The 24161-nt window shown below is 44.5% G+C and overlaps 1 protein-coding gene across 1 annotated transcript; it reads right to left on the reverse strand.

Moving 5' to 3' along the window:
* Window positions 1-16408: 16408 nt before the first annotated feature.
* Window positions 16409-24106, reverse strand: GNL1 (G protein nucleolar 1 (putative)). Its single transcript, XM_042938121.1, has 12 exons — window positions 23361-24106; window positions 22782-22947; window positions 22272-22408; window positions 21959-22110; window positions 21781-21852; window positions 20597-20804; window positions 20333-20428; window positions 19739-19933; window positions 17786-17964; window positions 17546-17708; window positions 17159-17299; window positions 16409-16785 (listed from the first exon to the last, which is right to left on the reverse strand). The coding sequence occupies exons 1-12, from the start codon at window positions 23431-23433 to the stop codon at window positions 16544-16546; spliced, it is 1824 nt and encodes a 607-aa protein (XP_042794055.1). The 5' UTR covers window positions 23434-24106; the 3' UTR covers window positions 16409-16543.
* Between the last annotated feature and the right edge of the window lie 55 nt (window positions 24107-24161).

Consider the following 24161-nt stretch of genomic DNA (forward strand, 5'->3'; position numbering starts at 1 on the left):
TCTTGGCTATTGTAAATAACACTGCTGTATAATGTTTATGCATAGGGATGCATGTATTCCTTTGAATTAGTGTTTTTGTATTCTTTGAGTGTTCAATTTTTAATTGGCTTATTTATATTATTATTGACTAATAGGGGTTCTTTATATATTCTGGATACTAGTTCTTTACCAGATGTATGGCCTGTAAATAATTTATTCCAGTTAGTGGCTTGTTTTTTTATTTGCCTTACATTTGGACCTTACATTTAGGTCTATGATCCATTTCGAGTTAATTTTTGTGTTTGATGTGTGGTAAGGGTCAAAATTTAATCAATGCATGCAGATATTGAAATGTCCAAGCACTATTTGTTGAAAAGACTTACTCTCCTTCGACACCTTGAAAACAAACTAACCATAAATATGAGAATGCATTTCTAGATCCTCAACTCTGTTCCATTGCTTTATATGCCTGTCTTTGTGCCAATATAACACTATCTTGATTACTATGGCTGTATAGTTAATGGAATTCTGCTACCAATTTCCAATTGTGGGGGTCCCCATACAGACAACAAACAATGCTTCCGACACTAGCTAGGTGTCCTACAATGTGACTCAATTCTGACTATCCAGAGTTAGCATCAGATTCCATGGGTTAAGGATTCTGTCCTACAAGATTGCCCCCCTCCAACCCACTAAATTCAAATGCCAGTTGAAAGCCCAGGTTGTTACCTGTGCTTCTGACCAACTGGCTATAAATCAGAGGTTCCAAGGACTCACTCCTCTGGTTCAATTAATTTGCATACAGAAGCTCACAGAACTCAGAGAAACATTTGTTTACTAGATTACTAGTTTCGGGGCACCTGGGTGGCTCAGTCGATTAAGCATCCAACTTCAGCTCAGGTCTTGATCTCCCAGTCTGTGAGTTCAAGCCCTGCGTAGGGCTCTGTGCTGACAGCTCAGAGCCTGGAACCTGCTTCGGATTCTGTGTCTCCCTCTCTCTCTACCCCTCCCCTGCCTGCGCTCTGTCTCTCTTTCTCAAAAATAAATAAACATTAAAAAAATACATTTTAGATTACTACTTTCTTATAAAAGGATATACCTTAGGAATAGCCAGATGGAAGAGATGTATAGGAAAGGGCACAGAGTTTCCAAGCCCTCTCTACATGCGCCACTCTCTTAATACTTCCCTATGTTTACCAACTCAAACCTCTCCAAACATGTCCTTTTGGGTTTTTATGGAGGCTTTATTACATAGGTGTGATTGATTACATTATTGGCCATTGCTGAATGGATTCAATCTCTAGCCCGTTTTCCCTCCCTGGATGTCAGGGGTTGAACTAAAAGTTCCAATCTTCTAATCACTTGCTTGGCTCTATTGGCAAATAGCCCCCTCCCTTAGGTGCTTTCCAAAAGTCATGTCATTCACATAACAAAAGACACTTTTATCATTCTTAACACTTAGGAAATTCCAAGGGTTTGGGGGGCTTCATGGAACCAGGAACCATGGAGAAAGACCAAATATATATGAGATATATGAATCATAAGATCACAATAGTAAATTTTGAACCTGGGTGGTATGAGTCCTCCTACTTCATTCTCCTTTTTCAAAATTGTTTTGTTATGCTAAGTCATTTGTATTCCTGTACAAATTTTAGCATCTGTGAGTCAATTTTTATAAAAAACAGTTGCTGGGATTTTGATAGGGATTTTATTCAATTTAGAGAGAATTGTCATTTTGACAGTACTGAGTCTTCCAGTCAAGAACATTAAATGTCTCTCCATGTATTTAGACCACTCATTTCTCCCAGCAATGTTTCCATTTTCAGCAGACAAGTCTTGCACTTATTTACTTAAATTTATTCCTAAGTATTTGATGCTTTTATGAATTGAATTGTTTTCTTAACTCCATTTTCAGTTGTGCCTCTTTAATGGCCTACCTGCCAGCACTGGAGACTAATGCTCAGCCTACAATATGGCAATATTCTTCAAAAATACCAACCAGCTACTTGATGGCAAGTTGACTACATTGGATTTCCTCCACCTTCAAGAGCCAGTCGTTCATTTCTTACAAATAGACACTGATTCTGGGTAAGAATTTGCATTTTCTGTTCTTAGAACCTTGGCCAAATACCACTATCAAGGGAATTACAGAGTGTCTGGCCCATACAACATAGCTCTGTCCAGGAGACCCACTTCACAACAAACAAGAAGTGAAAAGTGGGCCGATGACCATGGTATCCACTGACAATATCACACATTGCACCAATCTGAAGCTGCTGGCAGAGCACTGGGATAATCTGCTGATAGTGCTGCTGAAGCATCAGCTCAGAAGTAATACTTTTCAAGATAAGGTGTCAATGTTCATAATGTAGGGTATTTATTGAATCAGAGACCTTTATCTGGTGTTATGTCCCCAGTGAGAACAGTACACAGGACATTGGTCCAAGAATGAAGGGATGGGAGGAGTGGGCTCATTTTCTATTACAGCCAATAACCCATTGGGGGAATTTGTGCTTCTTGCTTCTTTTAGTCCTGGCTATGCTGGATTAGAAGTCATGGAACCCTCTTGCCAAGTGATACAGTAAGGGTCATACTGACCTAAAACTGTGACTGTTGTCTAGACACTCTGGTCTCCTTGGATCCAAACACCAATAGAAGAAAAAAGGAGATTCAGTGCTGGTAGGAGTAACTCTAACAGGAAGAGGAAGTGGGCCTCCATTATGAAGGCAGGTAGGAGTCTGTGTAGAACTCAGATGATCCATGTGGGTGTCTCTTGGTACTCCATGCCCAATTATGACTATGAAAGCACATGTGCAGCAACCCCAGCTGACAAAAATATGATTACCAGGGCCTCAGATCCCTTGGGGATAAGGGATTGGATAACACCACCAGGTAAACCATCAAGACCCACCAAATTCAGGTTGCCTAGGTGGCTCAGTTGGTTAAGAAGCCGACTCTTGGTTTTGGCTTGGGTCATGATTTCGTGGTTTGTGAGTCCAAGTCCTGCATTGGGCTCTGTGCTGACAGTGCAGTGCTTGCTTAGGAGTCTCTCTCTCTCTCCTTCTCTCTCTGCCCCTCCCTCTCTCCTCTCTCTCTCTCTCAAAATAAATAAACTTAAAAAAAACAAAACCTGCCAAATTCAAGAAGATTTTCAGCTTCCCCAGATTAACACCAGGCAAGACAGTACCAGACCATGTAGTGCTCAGAAAAGCCTAGGGCAAAGGATGCCTTTGGAGAGAATTATATAATGAAAAAGTCAAGTTAGATGTTTTTCCATCCCCTAACAAGTCCAGTTTGTCAATTAACTGGTCCCAGAGAGGATGGTGTTTGAACCGAAACTGGTCACCTAGGTTCTTATCCAGTACCTCTCCTTTAAAACTGGATCTCTCCAGGGGCACCTGGGTTGCTCAGTCATTTGAGGGGACAACTCTTTATTTCAGCCCAGGTCGTGATCCCAGGGTCTTGGTATAGAGCCCTGCATCAGGCTTTGAAGCCTGCTTAAGATTCTCTCTCTCTTTCTCTCTCTCTCTCTCTCCCTTTGCCCCTCTCTCCTACTCATGCGAGTGTGTGCTTGCTCGCTCTCTGTCTCTCTAAAATAAAAAATAAAACTGGAACTCTCCTAATCTTAAAAACCAGAGAACCCCCAGCAGGGGATCCTACCTCCCATGCCTTGAATTCAGCACCCATATCCTGCCACTCTGCTTGATCAAACACTGCTCGGGAACTGATAACACCTAGAACAGATTATAGCCTAGAATGCAGGAAGAGCATGGTCGGGGGAAGGTGAGTAAGTGCAGAGGGAGGTGAGTGAGTACAGGGAGTTAGTTGGGGCACTGGGGCTATTTGGTTGTCCTGCAGGCTGTCCTGCATGTTCCTATCAGGCAAGTTCTGGCGCTGAAAGGGTGTGTGGAGAGTGCAGAACAAGAGAGGGAGTTGGGGGACAGGAGGAAGCTCCAGACTACAGAATGACAAGGAAATGAGTGCTATGGTCACTCAAGGCTTTGTTGGTCATGACAGGAGTCCCAAAAGTGGCTACCTTGAAGAGTATGATGGGAAGAATAACATGATGGGAAGAAGAGCACAAGGGAAAGAGTTGGGGATGGGGGGTGAGGAGGTAGAGAGCAAAGAAGTAAAGAAAGAGCTTGGGGATGGTGATGGTGCCAGTCTAAAAATCAGGAGCTCAGTTCCATTTTAGTAGGTTTCTAACCAAGTTGGTATGGATCTCCTGGTAGATAGAGAAGTGAGAACTGTAAAAGCAGCCAAATGTGGGTTTCCAGAGATATTCCCAGGTTCCACCCCTCTATCACACTTACTGTGACTCATTCTGCAGGCTCTTCCCCCATCAGACTATCCTTCCTCCTCATTTCCCCTTCCGACCTCTTCTGCTTTTCCCTCCATCCTTCTGTTCTCCTGGCTGTGATTCCCATTTGCTCTGCCTCTCCTCTCTTTCTTCCTCCGTGAAAGTTCAGGAAGGAACATAAATGCAGGCTGAGGTCATTTGCTTTTTGTTTTTTAAAATATGTTTTTTTTTTTTTTAAGTAATCTCTACACCCAACACAGGGCTCAAACTTACAACCACGAGAACAAGAGTTACATGCTCTACTGACCGAGCCATCCAGGTGCCCCTTTTTAAATTTTGCTTTATTATTATCAAAGCATTTTCCCCCACATCTGATCCTCAGTTATGTGAGGAAGGCCTTCCAATCAGTACATTGCCCAGGGAAGGAAACTAAGACCCAGAGCCTAATGATGCTTGTACAAGGTCACCCACTCCTTCAGCTTAATCTCCCCAAACAGGGACTTATAAGGGACCTAAGAGTCAGAGAAGACCTCAGGCCCTGGTATTATTGTGCTGCCTGCTTGGGTAATCGGGATAGGGATGATTCAGATTCCTCATCAGGAGAAGGGCCATCTGTGCACCTTGATAGGGATCTTCCTGTGACCCTAGATGTCCCTGCTGGGGATGACCATGACTCCCAAACCCACTCCCATAAAATAGAAGGAAAATAAGACATTAAGGAAACTAAGATTTTCTTCCTGTGAACCTTTTTTGGGAAGTATAGGGATGTACTCCAGGAAAAGGAGGGTGTATACCAAAAAAGCTGTGGAATCTTGGAAACCAGAGCCTCAACCCACAAGAGGGAAAAGGGAGTCACCAAGAAAAGTCAGGAGGAAGAAGAGTCTACGGGACAGCGGGGAGAGGCCTAGAAGGGATAGGGTGTCCTAGGTGCTGGGAAGGCAGAAGGGAGCCTTCACCAACAAAATGACCTAGACAACAACCATAATGAATCTGAAGGGATTGAGAAGGATTCACATTTATAAAATTAAAATATCATGAAACGTAAGAAAATGAAAACATCAGGCAATTATTAAATCCCTGAGAAACATTAGTGTGTATGAAAAGGACAATTAAGGGAGCTTAATGCGTGACTGAGACGTCAGTAACATTCTTATAAGTAAATAATTGTAACTCTGACTCCCAGTCCAGTCCAAACTACCATATACCTGCACCAGGAAGGTAAAATTGCATGGGAGGATGTGTTCTTGGGGAGTGGGGCACCAGCACTCAAGCCAAGCAAGGTCACTGAGGCTGCCTTAATGAAGAGAGAGGTAAGAGGAGTTACGAACCCTTTGACCTGAGCAGGTTGGCATACTCTAGTCTCCCTCATGGCTCCTTTCATGGGATTAATATGACAAACTGCCTCTAAATTCATTCACTTGGGTAGAATTCTTCTCCCAACTTCCTAATAGCCCTCGCCACCACCATTTCATGAAGATGATGTTCTGCACATTATTCATGGATTGTTTTTGCCAGCTGATGAGAGAGGATAGAAGGGGAGTTTACCCACCACAGCGAGAGGGAAGCAGCTCCAAACACTCCTGTGGTCACCAGAGCCCACCACAACCCAGAACTTGAAGTGCCCAGTGAGATTCTCAGCTCTGAGGGGGAAATCTCCTGTGGGCAGGAAGGAAAAATCAGAATTGGGAAGCTATTCCTTATTTCACAGAGAGTGCAAACACAATGGAAAAGCATACAGCAAAGCAAAGAAACTATTACCACAGAAGAGGGAACCATGCTTAGTTGGGATGGGGGTGAGGGGAGAAAAGATGATTATGACGGAGAAGGGGCACTCAGGACTTCCTGGGCACTGGCTGGGGTTATAACTCCTGACTAGGAAGTGGGTTCTTGAGGATTCAATATAATTACTAAAAGAAGATTACATGCATGTTCATATATTTATATATTTTTTAAAAACAAGCTAGGGTATGATATAATCGACACTCAGCTCTGAGTCCTGCATTTCCAAATCCTATTCAGCTACTGGCCCTGCACCCCTCAGTTTCTACTCCTGTAATGAGACTCGAGGACAAAAGGTAGAAGACAACTCCCCTGAGCTGAAGCCCAGTCACCTGTACTCACAGATGAGAAACCCAGTCTAGCCTCATAGGGCCTAAATATGCAAAATAAATAAATAAAGTTTCCACCCCAGCTCAGATTTTCCCTCCTTGAGATCCCCAAGTGCTGAAGGCTGAACCCTGTCACATTTTGACCATGAGTCTCCTCCTAAACCCTGGGACCCGTTTTCCCCCTCCTTACTCCAGTCTCCCAGATCCACAGTTCTGGATTCAGGTTCATCATGGGCACTGCTCCCTCTGATATGGCAGAATTTTCGGTCCAGTCTCTCCTGACAATTCGGTCTGGCCTCCTCTGGAGAGTGCCCACCATGCCCTTTGCTGAGTAGTTTGGACTAAGGGAGATCAGGCTGTGCAGTCGAAAGGACCTGTGTTAGGAATGGGTGTGGTCTTCTAACCCCATACAAGCTTACCCAGCTGATAAACAAGAGAGACCTGTGGTTTAGCAAGGTGACAGGCCAAACCTCAGCCCCCTGCAAAAGGAGCCAAAACCTGAAATATTTTAAGGCTGCCTGCTTGGTTTCAAGGGTTAGCAGAAGGGGAAGAGCAGGGAGGTTTATCCCAGAGGGCTTCTGGAGAGTGACCCTGGGCTCTGTGAACAGGACCCCTGCTCCTTCTCTCCCTGGCGGAGTGAGGTGGCTGGTGAATAACCCTTCCTTGGGCCTTGGGATATTCAATTCTGGCTCCAAATTTGGACCACTGAGGAAGCCCTGAAACTCAGCCAAGCCAGGCTGACAATGAAGGCAAGTCCAAATTGAGAGGACTGGCTGGGTTCACCGGGTGAGCAAGGTAGTTGTAGCTTCTGTTAACATTGTTTAGCATTTTTACTTTTTATCAAACTGCTTTTGAGTACACTCTGTACCCAACTTTTACATCATTAGCTATACCAACTACTTTGTCTTTTCTTTTTTCTTTCTTTCTCTCTTTCTTTCTTTCTCTTTCTTTCTTTCTTTCCTTCTTTATTTCTTTCAAAGAGAGAACACATGTACACAAGCAGGGAAGAGAGGCAGAAGGGGAGAGAGAGAGAATCTTAAACAGACTCCACACTCAGCACAGAGCCTGATATGGGGCTTGATCCCATGACTCTGGGATCATGACCTGAGCCCAAAATCAAGAATCAGATGCTCAACCAACTGAGCCACCCAGGCGCCCCACCCCACTATTCTTTTTAGATACCCAAATTGCTTTTCATTTAAAAACACAAATTACTTGCCATGTTTAGTACTACTTCCTGCACAATATCAAAAGATCTTCCCTTGGAATACAAAGACTCAACATCATAAATATATCGATTTGCCCAAGTTAATTGATAAATTTCATATATTCCCATTGTTTTCTTCTGGAGTTATTTAGTCTTATTTTAAAGCTCATATAGAAAAGTTAACAACCAAGAATGTCTGAAAAGGAAGAACATTTGAGGGCAGGGCAATCTGATTAGATATTTAAGTAATATGAATCCTCCATAATTAAAGCAGTATGGTATTAGCAAGTGAATAGAGAAAGAGATTACTGGGGAAGAATACTATGTTAAGAAATAGGATCAAGTAAATATAAAAATTTAGTGTGCAATAAAGTGGCATCTCAAATGCCTGGGGGAAAGATAGGCTTTTTAATTAATAGTATTGAACAACTAAATAGCCTCTGGGAAAAGATAAAATTAGAGCCATACTTGATTTCACATACTAAAATAAACCCCAATAGATCAGAAATTTAAATATAAATAATGACACCATACAAGTGCTGAAAGAATACATTGATTAATTCCTTTATAACCTGTGGGTTGGGAAGGCCTTTCTAAGTATGATTCAAAATACAGAAGTAATAAAAGAAAATATTAACAAATCTGACTATATAAAATTAAAAATACATGTGTTTTTGCAAAATAATAAACAAAATTGAAGGATAAATTATAAAGATGTATAACATATCACAAATAATTTATAGCTTATCTCCCTGCTACAGTTCTTAAAAATACAGAACACAAACACACATACCAAAACAAGAAAACTGAGCAAAAGACATCAGTGGAGAGTTCATAGGAAAGGAAAAGCAGGGGAGCCTGAGTGGCTCAATGAGATTGAGCCTCGCATTGGGTTCTATGCTGAGTGTGGAGCCTGCTTGGGATTTTCTCTCTCTCTCTCTCTCTCTCTCTAAGTAAACATTAAAAAAAGTAAAAGGAAAGGCATATGGCCTTAATACATATGAAAAGATGCTCAATTGTATTCATAATAAAAAATAAATAAATAAAACTATACCAAGATACAATTTCCCATTGATCTGAGTGACAAAAGTGCCAAAGTTTTTCAAAACAACCTATTAATGACTGTGGAGAAACAGGCCCACTATAACATTGCTGATGGGAGGGCAAAATGTTTACTAGAATCCTTATGGAATAAAATTTAGCACCATCTAACAAAATTACATCTATAATTACCCTTAGACTCAGAAATCCCATTTCTAGTAATCTACTTACAATACATATTTCTACAAATGTGAACATGGATGAGAGTATTCATTTTGGCATTGTTTGTCATAGCAAAACACTAGAAACGACACAATGTCCATCTGTAGGAAACTGAATAAACCATGGTACATCCAGACAACAATGCTATGCAGCTGTAAATAAAGAATGAAAATAACCTATACATACTAATATGGATTAACCATCAAGATATATAGTTAAATAACAAAAGCAAAGTGCAAAGATGTCTATATAATGCTACTCTTTGTATAAGAAGGGAGACTAAATAAGAATCTTATACATATGTGTTTATTTTTGTAAAAAGAAATTGTGAAATAAAACAGAAACTAATAAAAATGGTTACTTAGAGGGGGAAGGAAGAAATGAAAGAGAGGATAGGATAAATATACTTGTCTGAGTAATCTGTTTTTAATTGTGTTTTTACTTTTAAACATTTTAAGCATTTTACATAATAAAAATGAAATTAATTTTGAAAGAAAAAATAAAAGTCTAAAACTGAAAACTAAAGGAAATAAACCTATTTATTTAGCAAATTTTAAGGTAGCCATTAGAGAAAATAATTATCTCAGGTGACTTCTGAATACAGTACTCTGTACATCCTTTACAGTAAATACTCTAAGGAGTAAAAAAACAGCAAATAAATATTAAATTTCATTTAGCGATTTTATTGTTAGTAGTACTATGATTGTTGCAGTTCTGAAGCTATTTTATGTATATCTTAAGATAAAGCAAATAGGTAAATATGTCCAGGTTATTAAGAGCCAAGATTTTCAATTACCTTGGGGGCACCTGGCTGGCTCAGTTGATAGAGCACAGGACTCTTAATCTCAGGGTCATGAATTCAAACTCCATGTTGGGCATGGAGGCTACTAAAAAGAAAAAGAAAAGAAAAGAAAAGAAACCTACAAGATTTTCAATTACCCTGATAAAAGATGTAAAGTATAAAATCAAAGAAAGGAGAAAACTATAATATAAAATTTGAATTGAAAATATCAATATAAATTCATGATTTTTCTAAACACTGCCTTAAATGTCTGAAAGCAGTGATATTTCTGAAGCAATGAACTCTCCCAGCTCCTAAACAGTGCTTTCTAAAAATCATTCCTCATTAAAAGAACCAGTGCTCCTTGGAGAAATGGCTGATTCCATGTCCAGAGCTTGGGAAAGTAAGATTGGGCCTGGGACATCTTGTGCCAAAAGCAAGAAAGTGCTCACAGACAACTTTGGGGGCACCTCAAAAGGACACAGGAGTCAAGTTTTAAAGGATGCCCACTGGACATATTTTAGTACAGTTTGAGCACAAAAAGAATGACTGTAATTGGTTGTAAAATACTAAATGGATAAAAACCCTGATCTCACAGTTAAAGAAAAAGACTGATTTTCCACCTGTGTAGATTAATATGCCACCACCTTACTCTGAAAATTGGTAATTACTGAGAGATAATAAAGCATTTACCCTGCCTTTTTAGAAGGAACTCTAGAGTCCTAGTTGATGAAGGAAAGCTCCTCTCTAGATAACTACTCCCTTATAAATGTAGGAAGGGGAGAATTAGAAATGCACCGCTTTGTAACCACTGATGAAATAAATTCACTCAGGGAAGGATCACTATAGATGCCAATTATTAGGTGAAAGTGTTTTAGAATAGTCATGGTGTCAAAGAACCTTGCAGATGACTTGTTAATTGCAAAGGGGGAAACTTTACAGGACAAATCTGACAATGTCCACCTTAACCAAGTGATCACACTAAGCATCATTAGTTGTGAGATGATCTCATCCCTTCTGATGTGAGGCAATGTTAAGTACATGGCACTTTTAAAGAATTAGTCCCCAAATTGGGTAATCAGAATCTAAGTTTTTAATTGAAAAGAAAAAATACAGAGGGATTGGGGAACAAGTTAAATGCCCAGACAGAAATAATAACAGAATCCATAACGTTGGACATTCTATAAAATAACTGGCCTTAGGGTGCCTGGGTGGCTACTTGGTGGAGCATCTGACTCTTGATCTCGGGGTTGTGAGCTCAAGCCCCACATTGGATGTGGAGCCTACTTTAAAACAAAACAAAACAAAACAACTAGCCTTATGTCTTCAAAAAGTCAATTCTATGAAGAAAAAATACTGATTGTTCTGGATTAAAAAGAAAAAAAGAGAGAGGAGGACATAACAACAACAACAACAAAGCAACATATGGAACTTGACTGGATCTTGGGGGTTTTTTAATTAACGCTATAAAAGATTTAAATTGGGGAAGTTTGAATATAGATTAATGTTAGATGATATTAAGAATTATTAACTCATTAGGGATGATAATTTCATCTAAGTGATGCAAGATATATACTGAAGATTTAGGGATGAATGGTCATGGTGTCTGTAACTTGTTTTCAAATAGTTCAGGAAAAGAAAGATATGTACACAGATGGATAGACAACAGAGACTATTAAAGCAGATACAGCAAAATATTAAGATTTGTTGAGTCCTTGTATTGAGTGTTTGGGTGTTTATCATCCTTTTTCCTCAGTTTTTCTGTGTGTTAGACAATTTTCAAAATAAAAAGTTAGAAAGAATTTCTACATGAATATTCTGATTTTTACACAGTAATGGAAGACATTCCAGGATGCATCTCGTTAATATTTCTTCTTTGTTCCCATCAGCAATCAAGAGAGTCTCACCTTCAGATTTCAAGACATATTAAGAAACATCCAAACTTTGTTGTCTCGTTATGCAAGTTTGGCATCAGTATTTTATTAAAAATTCTTGAATTTTTAAATATTAAAACACTGCAACTTACTGGCACAAGAATGACAATATACTAGCAATAAAATCAAAATGAAGCTAAACTATTTAGAAGCAGTAGCAACTCCATAATTCAAAGATAATTTAAACAGGCAATTTTAAAGAGTGCTTCATAAATGTGCAAAGCAACTCTCAGCCTGCAGTGATGCTGCCACACCAGCAGATAATGCTACAGAGCATTTCAGGTGCAGGGGAAAACCCTTTACCCATGGCTGTTGCAATCTCTTAATTAGCTTGAGTTGATGAGTTCATATCAGAATTTGTTTTATTAATTACGTTTATTGCTTACTGAAGTTATTCTTATACTACTTACTAACTGGTACAAAAGTGTTTTAACAACTGGTTGAGCTGTACCAGTGCAGACCAGCTGAATGTCAGTGCTGTTTCCTTCTATTAAGACAGAAGCCACTCAGCTCCTGAGGGAGGGTACTCCCTGCACTGGGACTCTCAGTGCATCACCTGCTCTCCAGGGCTTGTTCCATCCTAATTCCCACTTTCCCGCATTTCCAACTTTTCCTCCTCACTTGATCCTTCTTCCCAACATGTTAACACAAAGTATTATAAAAAAAAAAAAAAAAAAGTTTCTCAATTCTATATAATCTGCCCCTTCCGTTTTTCTTTCCTTGCAAATACAGCAGAATTTATTGAAGACTATATCTCTTCCTCCACTGCCTCCATTTTCTTCCTCCAAATTACTCCTCCATTGCCTTACATCCTGGGGCTTCTGATCTCACCTGTCCAACGGAACTACTCCCACCAATATCACCAAGGCTTCTTGTTGCCAAATCCAGTAGCCACTCTTCATTCTTGGTGTCAGCATTTCTTGGGAACATCCCACACTTCACCCTTCCTTCTTTCTTACCTGGGCTTTCATTGCACCACACTTTCCAGGTTTCATCCTGTCTGCTGGCTTCTCTTCCCCTGCCCACCCTTTTATGTATGTTCTCCACTTTCTTCCTTGGCCCTCTTCTTTTCTCATGCTGAACTTTCTGTGGGTTATCTACTTTACTCTCCTCCCAGTGTGTTGATGCTGCCCAAATCTGTCTGCAGCCATGACTCCCCCCCTTCCTCCAAGCTCCACTCGAATAAACCCTGTCTCAGGAAATAGCACCATCACCTACTCTGGTTCCAAGTCAGAAATGGTACAAAATCTTGCCTTGTCTCTCTCCCTCCCCCACACAGCAAAACTATTCCCCAGACATTAACTCTACCCTCTAAGTACCCCATAAAACTATTTCTCTTCTTTCCATCAGCCACTACCTTAATTCTTGTTTCCATTCTCTTCCCTTGGATCACTGCAAAAGCCTTGGATCTCTCTACCTTTCCAAACCAGTCTCCACACTGAAACCAAAATGATCTAAGGCACAAATCTCTCCTTGTTCTTAGGCTTAAAGTTCTTCGCTATTCCTCTGGATAAACTCTACACCTTTAGTATGGCTGACAAGGCCTAGCAAGAGCTGGCCCAAGCCTCCCTCTCCAGCTTCACTTTTCCCCACCTCTACCTTGCACCCTAGGCCCCTAAGCCATGCTGAATACATTGGTCTTCCCAGCTCGTCAAGTGCTTGTTCCTTGAGCTTTGCTGTTCCCTCTGGAATCCTCTTGCCTTCTCAATGCCTGGCTAACTCCTGCTCTGTCTTTAGGTCTCAGCTTGGATCTCTGTTTTTCTAGGCTTCCTCTGACTCACCAAGACTAGCTTAGCTGCCTGCTTAGTATTTCCATAGCAATTATTTACCATAGACTACTGATTTTTTTTCTTGCATCCTTATATAACTTGCTATCCAAACACAGCTTCCAGCCCTATACCACTCCTTCCTGATCAGATCCCAAGCACCCCCCCCACCAACCAAATGGAGCCACTACTAACTCACAGGATCTTGTATGACTCTTCTCACAGCACTTACTATACTCTTTTAGTAATTGTCTGTTTCCATTCTCTAGTAAATTGTGAACCCCATAAAGGACCACTTCTATATCACTTACCACTTAGGAGCAACTGGCAGATAGTGATTGCTCAACAAAACTTCATTGGGTGAATGAATCCTTGGGGTGATTATAGTTCTATCCACCTTGGTTATGAAGTTCAATAGATACATATAATTAATTTGCATAGTGCTATAGAATTATTGTATTATTAGTATCTGGCTGTTTTACTTCTTGAGGGTACAGTCTATGCCTTATTCAATTCATTTGTTCCAGAAAACTCAGCATGCCTGGCACATATCGTTTTCAACCAACTTGATTGTATTGGTGATCATAAGATATTAAGATAGAGAGGCCCAGATAACTGAACTACCCTATATTGTACACAGCTACCTTGTCCCAGAAACAGGATTAGAACTCAGTCTGAAAAAGAAAAAAAAAAAAAGGGGGCGGGGGGGGAGGAGGAAGTTGCTCAATGTCTAAATAGAATGCCAGCATGAATGAGAGAAGCAATGAGTTCTCTCCATCAAGAGACTGGTCAGAGAGGTACCTGGCTGGCTCAGTCAGTAGAGCATGTGACTCTTGAGTCACATGAGTCATGAGTTTGAGCCCCATATTGGATGTAGAGATTACTTAAATACATAACCTTAGAGAGAGACAGAGAGAGAGACAGAGAGACAGAGAGAGAGGCCAGAAGCAATGGGAACTGTCAGGGCCCCAGACCTCCATGGTCAAGTATCCCCAATAGTGGACATGACCCAGGCCAAGGAGTGTGAGGACGGGGGTGTTGGGTATATCAGCATGGAAGGGAGACTGGACCCTGGCTTGTCTCTTTTAGACAGTTTCAACCTTCAGCCCAAGCACTGGTATTAAGGTATTATTTGTCCTTCTCTGGAATCTATTTATTGCTAAGATAGTTCTTTTCCCAGTGTTACTTTCCTAAAGTGAGTGAGTCACTGACAGGGGCTGGGAAGAATCATTTACAGTATAGCCCATTGGGGATGTTAGAATTGCCTCCTTCTAAGTCTTTAACATAAACCTACCCCCTCTTCAGCTTCCCCTCCAGCTCCAGGCCTCAACTTTTCATCCCCACCCCCAGATTCTCCCTATGGCCCTAGTGAAACTCATGAGAGAGACAGCAAAGATAAAAAGATAAATGAGAAGCAGCGTTGTGGTGGAGGCGGGGGGTGGGCGGACAAGTAGAATTCTGATTTTCTCCCCTTTCTCCATTTTTTGAGAACACTAATGTCCCTACGTCTAAGCAGCAGATGAGTCTCTTGCTTCCCTAAACATCATGAACCCTCAGAGGAAGCTGAGCCTGGAGCCCCTTTCTTCTATCAGAGCCTTCTGAAGAGCCAAAGATGGGAGACAGGTGGGTTTTTCTCTAACTGGGACTTTTTCTCTTTTATAGCATATTTTGAGCAACCTTTAAGCACATTCACATGCTCACAGTATTTAATCTTTGTTCTGGAATGCAAACTCCAGGACTTATGTCTGCACTGGACCAACAGAGGATGAGCTTGGGAGTATGTGACTAGGCCTCAAAAGCCAAACATATCAGCTTCTCCTAAATATACTTAGTTTCCTTCACTCCTGGATTGCAGGGTTTCTATTGGCATTACGGAAAACTGCCCCATGACCCAGATCCTGCATGGGATGCTTTAGAGTGAAGGGGAAAAATCTGGTACTCGCATTTTCTCCTTCCCCTACACCTAATGGTTTGTCAATCTGTTAAACAATACTTTTTGCTACCACTCAACTCAGACAACATTGTGGTAGCCAACAAAACAAATCTCATTCTCCTTTTCCTCCAAGAATTAAGTCTAGGAGTCCAGTTGCTTGCTTAACAAAGTACAGGAAATGTTAAAATACCCTGACTCACAAGAGAACTAACTGCTGCTGAAATGCACATGACTCCATAAGACAGCTGTCTACCTGCTGACTTCTAGCTCAGACCCTGCACTGCTCATTTTAGCTCCATTCCAAAACCAGGGCAAATGGGATTCAGAAGGCTGATTCTGTGCCCTCCCTTATGAATCTCACAGACCTTCCATGCATGTAGACCTTTAAATAATAAAGCTTAACACTGTACTTAAGAGGCTGGTCTGCTCAAATCGTAAGTGTGCACACTAGTTGTTTGCCAGTAATTAAGATGCTACTTCTACACATTTAATCACCATTTTCACAAACATTGTCTTAACTAAAAATTCTATCAACAGGAAGTCCTAGAATTATAGTGTATGAGCCCCAAAGATTTGGAGAACATCACATACCCTTCTTAATCCAAAAACTTGGGTATCTGAAAATGGGATCTTAATCACGGCAAAGCTGCACATTTAGGTCAGGTCCTGTTCGTGCATCTTTATATGCTCAGTACTTAGCACAGATCCAGACAAACAGTTGACCCTCAAAAAGTAATTGTTGAACTTCAATAAATCCTGTAAAAATCTCACATGGAGACATCAGCTTGTCACACCTCTTACCACTTCTTCTCCAAAAAGATCCTAGTATAACCCAGGTCTAGCAGCAAGGAACACACAAGGCTGCTGCTCAAATCTGAGAAGGAAGGAATGGCATGAACTCAAAAAGAGGGTTGGATTTAGACCAGGCCTCAAAGCCTGAAGTGACTTCCCCGCCCCATGTTGATAACAGGATCCATAAAGTGCAGAATGGGAAAGTGAGCAGAGACAGTGGATTTCAGAGCCTTAGAACCCAGTGAAGTAACCCTTAAGAGAGCTCTTCCTTCCCAAAAAGAATGCATGAGAAAAGAAGGGAGAAGAGAGAAGTCTCCCACAACTGTCGGCCTAAAACAGCCGCTCTCACCTCAGCCCATCTGGGGAAGGGGCTACAAAGCAGACAATCTTTATTCACAATTGGGATGGCAGAGGGGAGGTACCCTCAGGTCAGTCCAAAAGCAGAGATACTGGGTGGAGCAGATGGCACAGGGCAAGGACTCAGCACTCGTCCTCGCCCAGAAGGGCATAAGGGTTTCGGGCAGCCAAGCTGGACCCTGGAGCTGAAGTCGGGGTGTCCTCATCCCCTTCCCCCTCCTCATCCGCATCCCGGTCCTCCTCTCCCTCCTCCTCACAGGAGCTGCTCAGCTCTTCTTCTTCCTCCTCCTCCTCGTCACCTGCTGGCCCCACCCTGCCCTGCAAAACCACCAGCTCTGTGGTCTCCGGATGGGACTCCCAGGTGCCTGGGGAACCAAAACAAGAAAAGAATGGAGGAGAGTTTTAAGCAAGGAACTAAAGCCAGAGAAAGATGGGGAAGAAGCAAAAACTAAGAGTAACAATCAGTTCTGTAGCTGCTGGCATTCATTCATTAATTAATTCATTCATTCATTCAAACTCCCATGGGCTGGGCACCGAACAATAGCTCTGCATACATTAACTCTACTTTCTACCACCACCTTACCAGGAGGCAACTATCACCCTGGTTTTGCAGACCAGGAAACTGTCTCAAAGATGTTTAGTAACACAGAGCTGGCTGACAGGTGTAGAATCCAGATCTGACCCTGGGCCACAAAGCCTTTTGCCTACATCATAGCACAGGAACACTGGCTGTCTGACCTTTCTGTTCACTGTAGCCTGGCGGATGAAAACACAGGCTGAGGCGGCCATCCAGTGCCAGCCGCAGGAGGCTATTGGCTGCTCTGTACACATCATTCCGGGCTGCCTTGGCTGTCTTATAACCACGTTTCTCTGCCCAGGCTGAAGAGAGAAAAGAATAATGGGGAGGGAAGCCGTTAACCGGACCCAGTCACCATCACCCTATTCCCATAACGTAGTCCTTCCACTTTTCTCTGGAACATCCCAGGCCACAGATCTTGCTGGCTCCACGACAGAAATCCAAGCATGAGTAGCCAGATATTTTACCAAGAGCAGAACCTCTGAGAAGAGGAGAGGAGATAGAGCAGGGTAAAGGGCAAGGGGAGAAGCCAGGAACATGGAGCCCACCTTCACAGATGTCCCAGGCACACCAGGGATGTTCTGCTGAGGGATCCTTGGCCTCTGGGTGGCGCAAGTGAAGCAGGACCTGCACAGGGATTCGAGAGGCCAGATAGCCCACTGCGGTGTATGGCTCCTGAATTTGGGCAATGGGGTAGATCCCCGCCAAAACCTGAGGGGAAACAAGAATGCTCAGCCCGTTCCTGGCCTTCTGCTTTCTCTCCCTCCCTGCCCCATCATACCTCATACCTGCAATTGCCTGGGCAGAAGGGAGGGGAATATGAGGCCAGGGCAGTCACAGAGCTTCACAGAAGGGGTGAGAAAGTAGGTCTGAAAGTATCGGGTATGGCCGGGGGTTCTGGAGACACTCACGACCTTCCGCCCCACCAGCCCGTTGATCAGCGAGGACTTTCCCACATTTGGGAAACCTAAAGAAGGCAAGGAAAATTAACACTGGACAGATCCCTACTCTGTGACAGGTAAGACAACAGCTATAGAGAAAAAGGGAAGTAAAGCTCAGAAATCAAGGAAGCAGTATAACCTTAAAAGTTTCAAACAAATCAGGCTCTGGGCTGGCAGGGTTGAATCCTGGCCTCTCCACTTATCAGCTTTGTAACCTCAAGGCAATTTGCTTCACTTTCTGAGCCTCTTTCCTCATTTTACAAGTGAGTAGTCAGGATTAAATAAAACAGAAACAAATAGAACTGTGTGGTTCAGTGCCTGCAGCAGACCAAATGCCCAACACAAGTGAAACATGTATCTCATAATCATTACAACTTGTCCAAGAAGAAGACTATAAATCCTTGGGGGCTCACTGCTGCTCTCTTCAGGACCACCTCCATCATTCTGGGTGACTTTGGTATTTGCACAGGTGTTCTGTTTAGCACTCTGACCTCTCAGTGCCTGCATCTATTTTCCAAAGATCATTTCCTCAACTACCCACTGTCAAGGTTGTACTCTGGACCTTGTCACTTCACACCTTCAAAATCTCAACCACAGGCACCACTCTCTCTGCCCTGACATCCTATCAATTCAGCTCACTTACTCTGTTTCCTCAGTTCCAACACATCTTTAACTCTGACCCTAGTACAGAACCACTATTCAATACTGAACTCATGTCCTTACTTCTCTTCTTACCCAACTGAGATCCCAGGCCCCAGCTCTATAGCCAGTAGCTTTCACACTTGAGTTCACCTTGAACTCCCCGGTCCTGCCCCTCTCCTCCATCTTACTCAACCCCATGGCTCCCATCCCCCAATGCCCTGACACTCAGGCTTATCCAAAAATCACCAAGCTCATTCCCACATGAAGACCCTCTCATTTACTGACCCCTTGGTCAGGAAGGCCCTTTTCCCATTATCTCCAAATAGCTACTTCCTCTGAACATCCTGGGCTCTTCTCAGAGGGAGTTTTGCATGAGAACCCTCCTCACTGGATCACTCTCTACCTTTCAATGCCCCTAAATAATATGATTTCAAATCATGAATCAATTTACTTTCAAGGAAATAAGCTCTGTGAGGGTAAGGACTTCTCTGCCATTTTCACAACAGCATAACCCGTCCCTGGAACAGCACCCGGCACTCAGTAAATATTTGCTAAGAACTAGAGGTAAATGAAACCTCAGGACTGCCTGTCCCACAGCAAAGGAAAGGGTCTCTGGGCCTTAATCATACATTCCTTTCCTCCCCAAAAAGAGCAGAGACAAGGCTATTAATTCAGGGAAGATGCTCCTTGACAACAAACTTAATGGGATAAGGCTCAGAAAGATACTAATGCTAACAAAGCTCCTGCTCTGATTTAATGATTGCTCTACTATTGATTACTACCATGTAAACAGTTAAAATCTATGTCTTTCAGAATAACGCCTGGTACATAGTAAGTACCACATAAATATTAAATTTCAACAATCGTGATTATTACCATTATCACTATCTGTCAGGCATCATTAGGCTCTCTGTATGCCATTCCCTTCATTCCTGACATCCATTCTAATTGGGTATCAGCATCCCCATTCTAAAAATCAAAGTAACTAAGACTCAGAATGGGTAAATAACTTCCTCAAAATTAATAAGAGCTAAGGAAAGGGGGAATTTAACTCAGGGGTGCCAGGATACTTCCACTATTGCCGACACCCTCCTTTTCCAAAGAGTGAAACTCTGTACCTCATAGGAGGCTGCCATGCATGGGCCATTGCTTCCTTACCCACACAGCCAATGGTCACCACTCCGTCTTTGTAGCGCTCCCGGGTTGGGCTGGTTGGCTCCATTGCTGAGTCAGTCTGCTGCTCCACAAGGACTGCAGGTCCATCCTCTTCTTCCTCCTCCTCCCCAGAGCCATTTCCCCAGGTGGCCCCAGCCACATCTCGGGCAATCTTCTCCCGCCAGCTGTTTAAGTCCACTGTTCCAAGAAGCAGAATATGATGAAGGTTCTCCCTAGGGCCACCATAAATGACTGCACAGACTATACACTGCACAGCTGATGTAACTGGCGCCCCGAGAGTGCCAACCTGCACAATACATTCTCCCCAGCCTTCACTTGACCCCACACAGAAATCATATGAATGTTTTTGTTTCAGAAAAATACTGGGAAGACTGAAAGCAACAGACCACTGGGGCTCCTGTCTACCTGCTGCCTCTGTTGCCACCAAGTCAGTCTGCTCCCTCTTCTACCCCTCCCTCTGGCTTCTTGCCTACATCCATAAAGAAGGGGTTGACTTTAAGGAAGGTAAGCAAAATGACTTCAAGCCTTGGGCTTTCCACATATCGTCCCACAGCTCCCCTCTTAAGAAGTATATACCTTTCCCCGCAGTGATGGCTTCACAGGCTCTCAGTAACTGCTCCGGCCCCAGTGCCCGAGTCCATCCTCTCCCCCGTCTCCGACTCTTCTTCAAAACTGAGATCAGAGGGCACAAAAGTGTTAGCACATGGGCTTATGCACCCCATCTCACCCACCACCCTTAAGACCAATATCAGGGACTCCTTTGTCAACAAGCCTCTCTGTTCTCCCTGTTGTCCCCTACCACCCACCTCTCCCATACTGCCTTCCTCATTGCCCACTCACCGCTACTAGGGTCCTGTGGGGTCCGTGGGTCCCGAGGGAAAGAGGTAAAAAGGACTATGTGGAGCTGGGGATAGTGCTGGTGAAAATAATGCTTCCAGGCAACGACGAGAGCCGGTGGGGCTAGATCCACCTTGTTCAGGACCAAGACCAAGGCCAACCCAAGTTCTCCAGTCACGTACTCGTAAAGTGCTGGTGGGAAATTCACAACCTGGGACAGGGTTGGTGAGAGGAGGGAGCAATGAGAGATCAACCCAGAGTTCTCTGCCTCTAGCTCCCCACTCACCAGGCACAGCTCAGAGACAAGACTCTAGTGGTAGCAGATTCTGGGGTAAAAGGGTAAATCAGCCAAACTAAACTAGGAAAATAAAGTAATGGTAAGCAATACCTGTGCATTTGTGTCTGGGGAACTTCTTACAGGCCCTAATTAGGAATGGAAATGAGCCAAACACAAGACAAGGAAATAGTGATACCTAGCACACTGGGATAAAGGCTGGGGTCAGGAATAGGGGTGGGGGTTGGGATCAAACTTCGCACCTATTTTTATGTGCACGCACTTATGTTTATACACATGCGTATGCACACACATACGCGTGTGCATGTTTGTGGCAAGCATGTGTGGCTGTGTGAGTGCATGTGAGTGCACACATATGTGTACCAATGCGTGTATATATGTTGTTAAGGACTTCCAACCTAAATGTTCCCACAGACCTCCCTTTCTCTCACTAGAGGACAACAGTGAAGTGGTAAAGCCAGATTAACACAAGGGTCATCTAGCAGCAGAGACTAGAGCCTTAACCACTGTCTTAACCACTATTCCAGGTGAGGATGAATTCTGTAGTGACTAACATGATGGAGCAGGGGAAGCCCTAGCTGCCTTCACAGAATCCCTTGGAGCTCCACACTAGAACTTTCTATGGGTCTAGCTCTGGTGGGATGGGAAACAAATTATGTAGTTTTTCATCAAAGGGAAGTAAAAAAAAAGGATCAATTAACCAGAGCAGAAGTGGCAAGCTGTGATACTGATGAATAAAAGACTGAGTTCCTGACTGCAGACATCAGTCATACTGATAGAGAAGACTAGAAATGAAAGATACTTCTCCAGCTCCCAATTTCTGCCTCTGTGCTTTACCCTACAAGAATCTTCCTTCCCCCTCCCCCTTGCCACCCTCATTCCCAGTACTCACTGGATGTCGGATATCAGTGATAAGCAGGACAATGTCAGACATCTCCAACACGCGCCACAGCTGCCTCCATGTCTAAAAAGACAACATCAGTGAAGAGTACCTAAGCCTGGAGTCCCTCTCCTACCTGACCCCAGACCAATTTGATGAAAGGTCACTCCTGTCCCCACTGCATTCTCACCTCCAGATTATGCTCAAAGTAGCTGAGTTTCTCAGAGGTGTAAGCCCCATGAATCTTTGCAAGATACTCCTGGAAGCTACGTTCCTCCTGGCTCATTAGCTGCTCCTTGGACATCTCATAGCTCCAAGGAGGACGTCGGGGAAAGTCCAGGACTGGGAAATCAAGAAAAAGTCCAAGTAAGTCTAAGAATAGTTTCAGGGCTCAAGAGTACATCGCAGACCTCTCCTTCCCGGCAGTCAGGTCTTCCTCTTCCAAGCTCCCTCCCCGAGCCCACTCACTGCCTCTCCCAAACATCCGTGTGTTGAGCTCTCACCTGAGCCAGGCTGATAGACCTCTCGGATGTCCAGCTCCAGCAGCTCAGCACTGACCGGCTGTAGCACTTGCTCCCGGGCTGCTTTCTTTCTCCTTTCCACCTCCTCCCGGCTGTCTCGCTCAAAATGCAGCCGGTATCTAATGGGACAGGGACCGCGCCATCTCTTGCAATCCTGTGACCACAAACTCCCCTCTTGGGCAGACAACTTCGTAGAGCTTTCTCTTCAGAGTTGTTCAAGTCTCCTTTCAGTAAGCCCTCCCTCAAGTCTCTCTTTCCCACAGTATTCGACCTTCCCCTAAGCCTCGCCCTTCTAAAAACCAAGAACTCTCTCCAGCCCCTCCGGAAGAGAGAACTGTGGCCTGCTCCGGTGAGCCCAGCTGCCTGCGGAGAACGGTGGCATCCCAGCCCCATCTCCTCCACCAGCAATAGCCGAGTTTCCCCCAATACTCTCACATCCGGGTAGGCGGGGAAGCCCGGACCAGTACACCCCCCTCCCCCGCCTACTCTCACCGATTTGGGTCATAGCCTCGAGGACCCAGCCCCTGGGAAGGCTGCTGGTTGAGCCTGCGGATATGATGGGTCACAGACTCCCCGTCTGAGGTGTCGGTTTGCTCCTCCCGCCGCTCCCGGCTCCCGCTGCGGCTGTTGGAACTGGATCGCAGCCCATCTTGGAGCCCTGCGGGGAGGAGTTGGTGACGCCGAGCTGGCGGGTTCTAAGGGGCTGTAAGACCCCCCTCCTCGGTCAGCCTGGCTTCTCCTCACAAGACCCCACTTCTTTTGAGGCCGGGGGCTCCCAGCCATCCCGCTCAACACCCTACCGGATGTGCGTGGGGGGAGTCATTCCTCCACCAGAGACCTGCGGGGATGGCGCCCGGTTAGAGCTGGAGGGGTTCCCCTCCCCCAACTATCCATCCTTTCCCACCCCTTCCAAGGAGCCTGGGGTAAGAGAATCCCCTCTGCGGTGGCCCGCGAGCGTCCGCGCGCGGCCACCGCCCACTCCCACGCCCCGCAGAGGTGCAGCCGTCACACCCCTCCTTCCAGAGGTGCGGGAGCCCGAGCCCCGCCCCCTCCCCTCGCTCCTGCACTGACCTCGCTTCCGCTCCCGCTTGTCCTGCAACTGCTTCTTCTTTTGCTTCACGCTGAAGGGCTTCTTTCTCGGCATGGCCTGGACCAGTCACCTGGCCCAACCTCCGCCGAGCTCCGGCCGCCTCAACGGACTCCCCCCGGGCAACCCCCGCCGCACGGGCCTGGGACCCTTGAGGGGGCGGGGCTATGAGGTGACGTCAGCGAGCGGGCCTGGCCGATTCGCCCCAGTGGCCTGGGTGGAAGGCGGACGAAGGGAAATACAGCCACTTTCCTCTGGCAGCGAGGCGAGAGGAAGATGCGGGGTGGGCTACCCGCACGTGAGACTCGGTGGCATGGACAGGGCGCAGCTGCGGCGAGGAAGGAGGCGTGCGTGGGAGGATCAAGCTAACTTCGTCACGGACGCTACCAACTCGCGTTCGGAAGAGGGGGGACGCGTGTCATCACTACCTTGCGCGCTGGGGGAAGCTACCACTCACCTGGAGGGGTGGGTGGAGCAGAGGGCGGGTCCTACCACCTGGGGGAGAGAGAGGCGTGGATGCGCTTAAGATATTTTAGCAACCCCCGGGCTTGACCTTTGTGGAAAGACCGGACTGCGTGTCTTGGCAATGAAGTCAAGTTGCTGAGCTACACTGGGGACAGGGTCAGACGTCTTGAGGGACGGGTGGCAGTCTAAAGAGTCCTGGGCGCGCCACCTTCGTGGGACCAAAATTCTTTGTGGGACGATGATAAGGGCACAGATCATACGGGCAAGCGCGGGCGAGGAGGGAAACCCAGGCGGGACAAGGACTTTTGAAGAGAGGTCAG

The sequence above is a fragment of the Panthera leo genome, chromosome B2, assembly GCF_018350215.1.
Source record: "Panthera leo isolate Ple1 chromosome B2, P.leo_Ple1_pat1.1, whole genome shotgun sequence".
Taxonomy (NCBI): Eukaryota; Metazoa; Chordata; class Mammalia; order Carnivora; family Felidae; genus Panthera; species Panthera leo.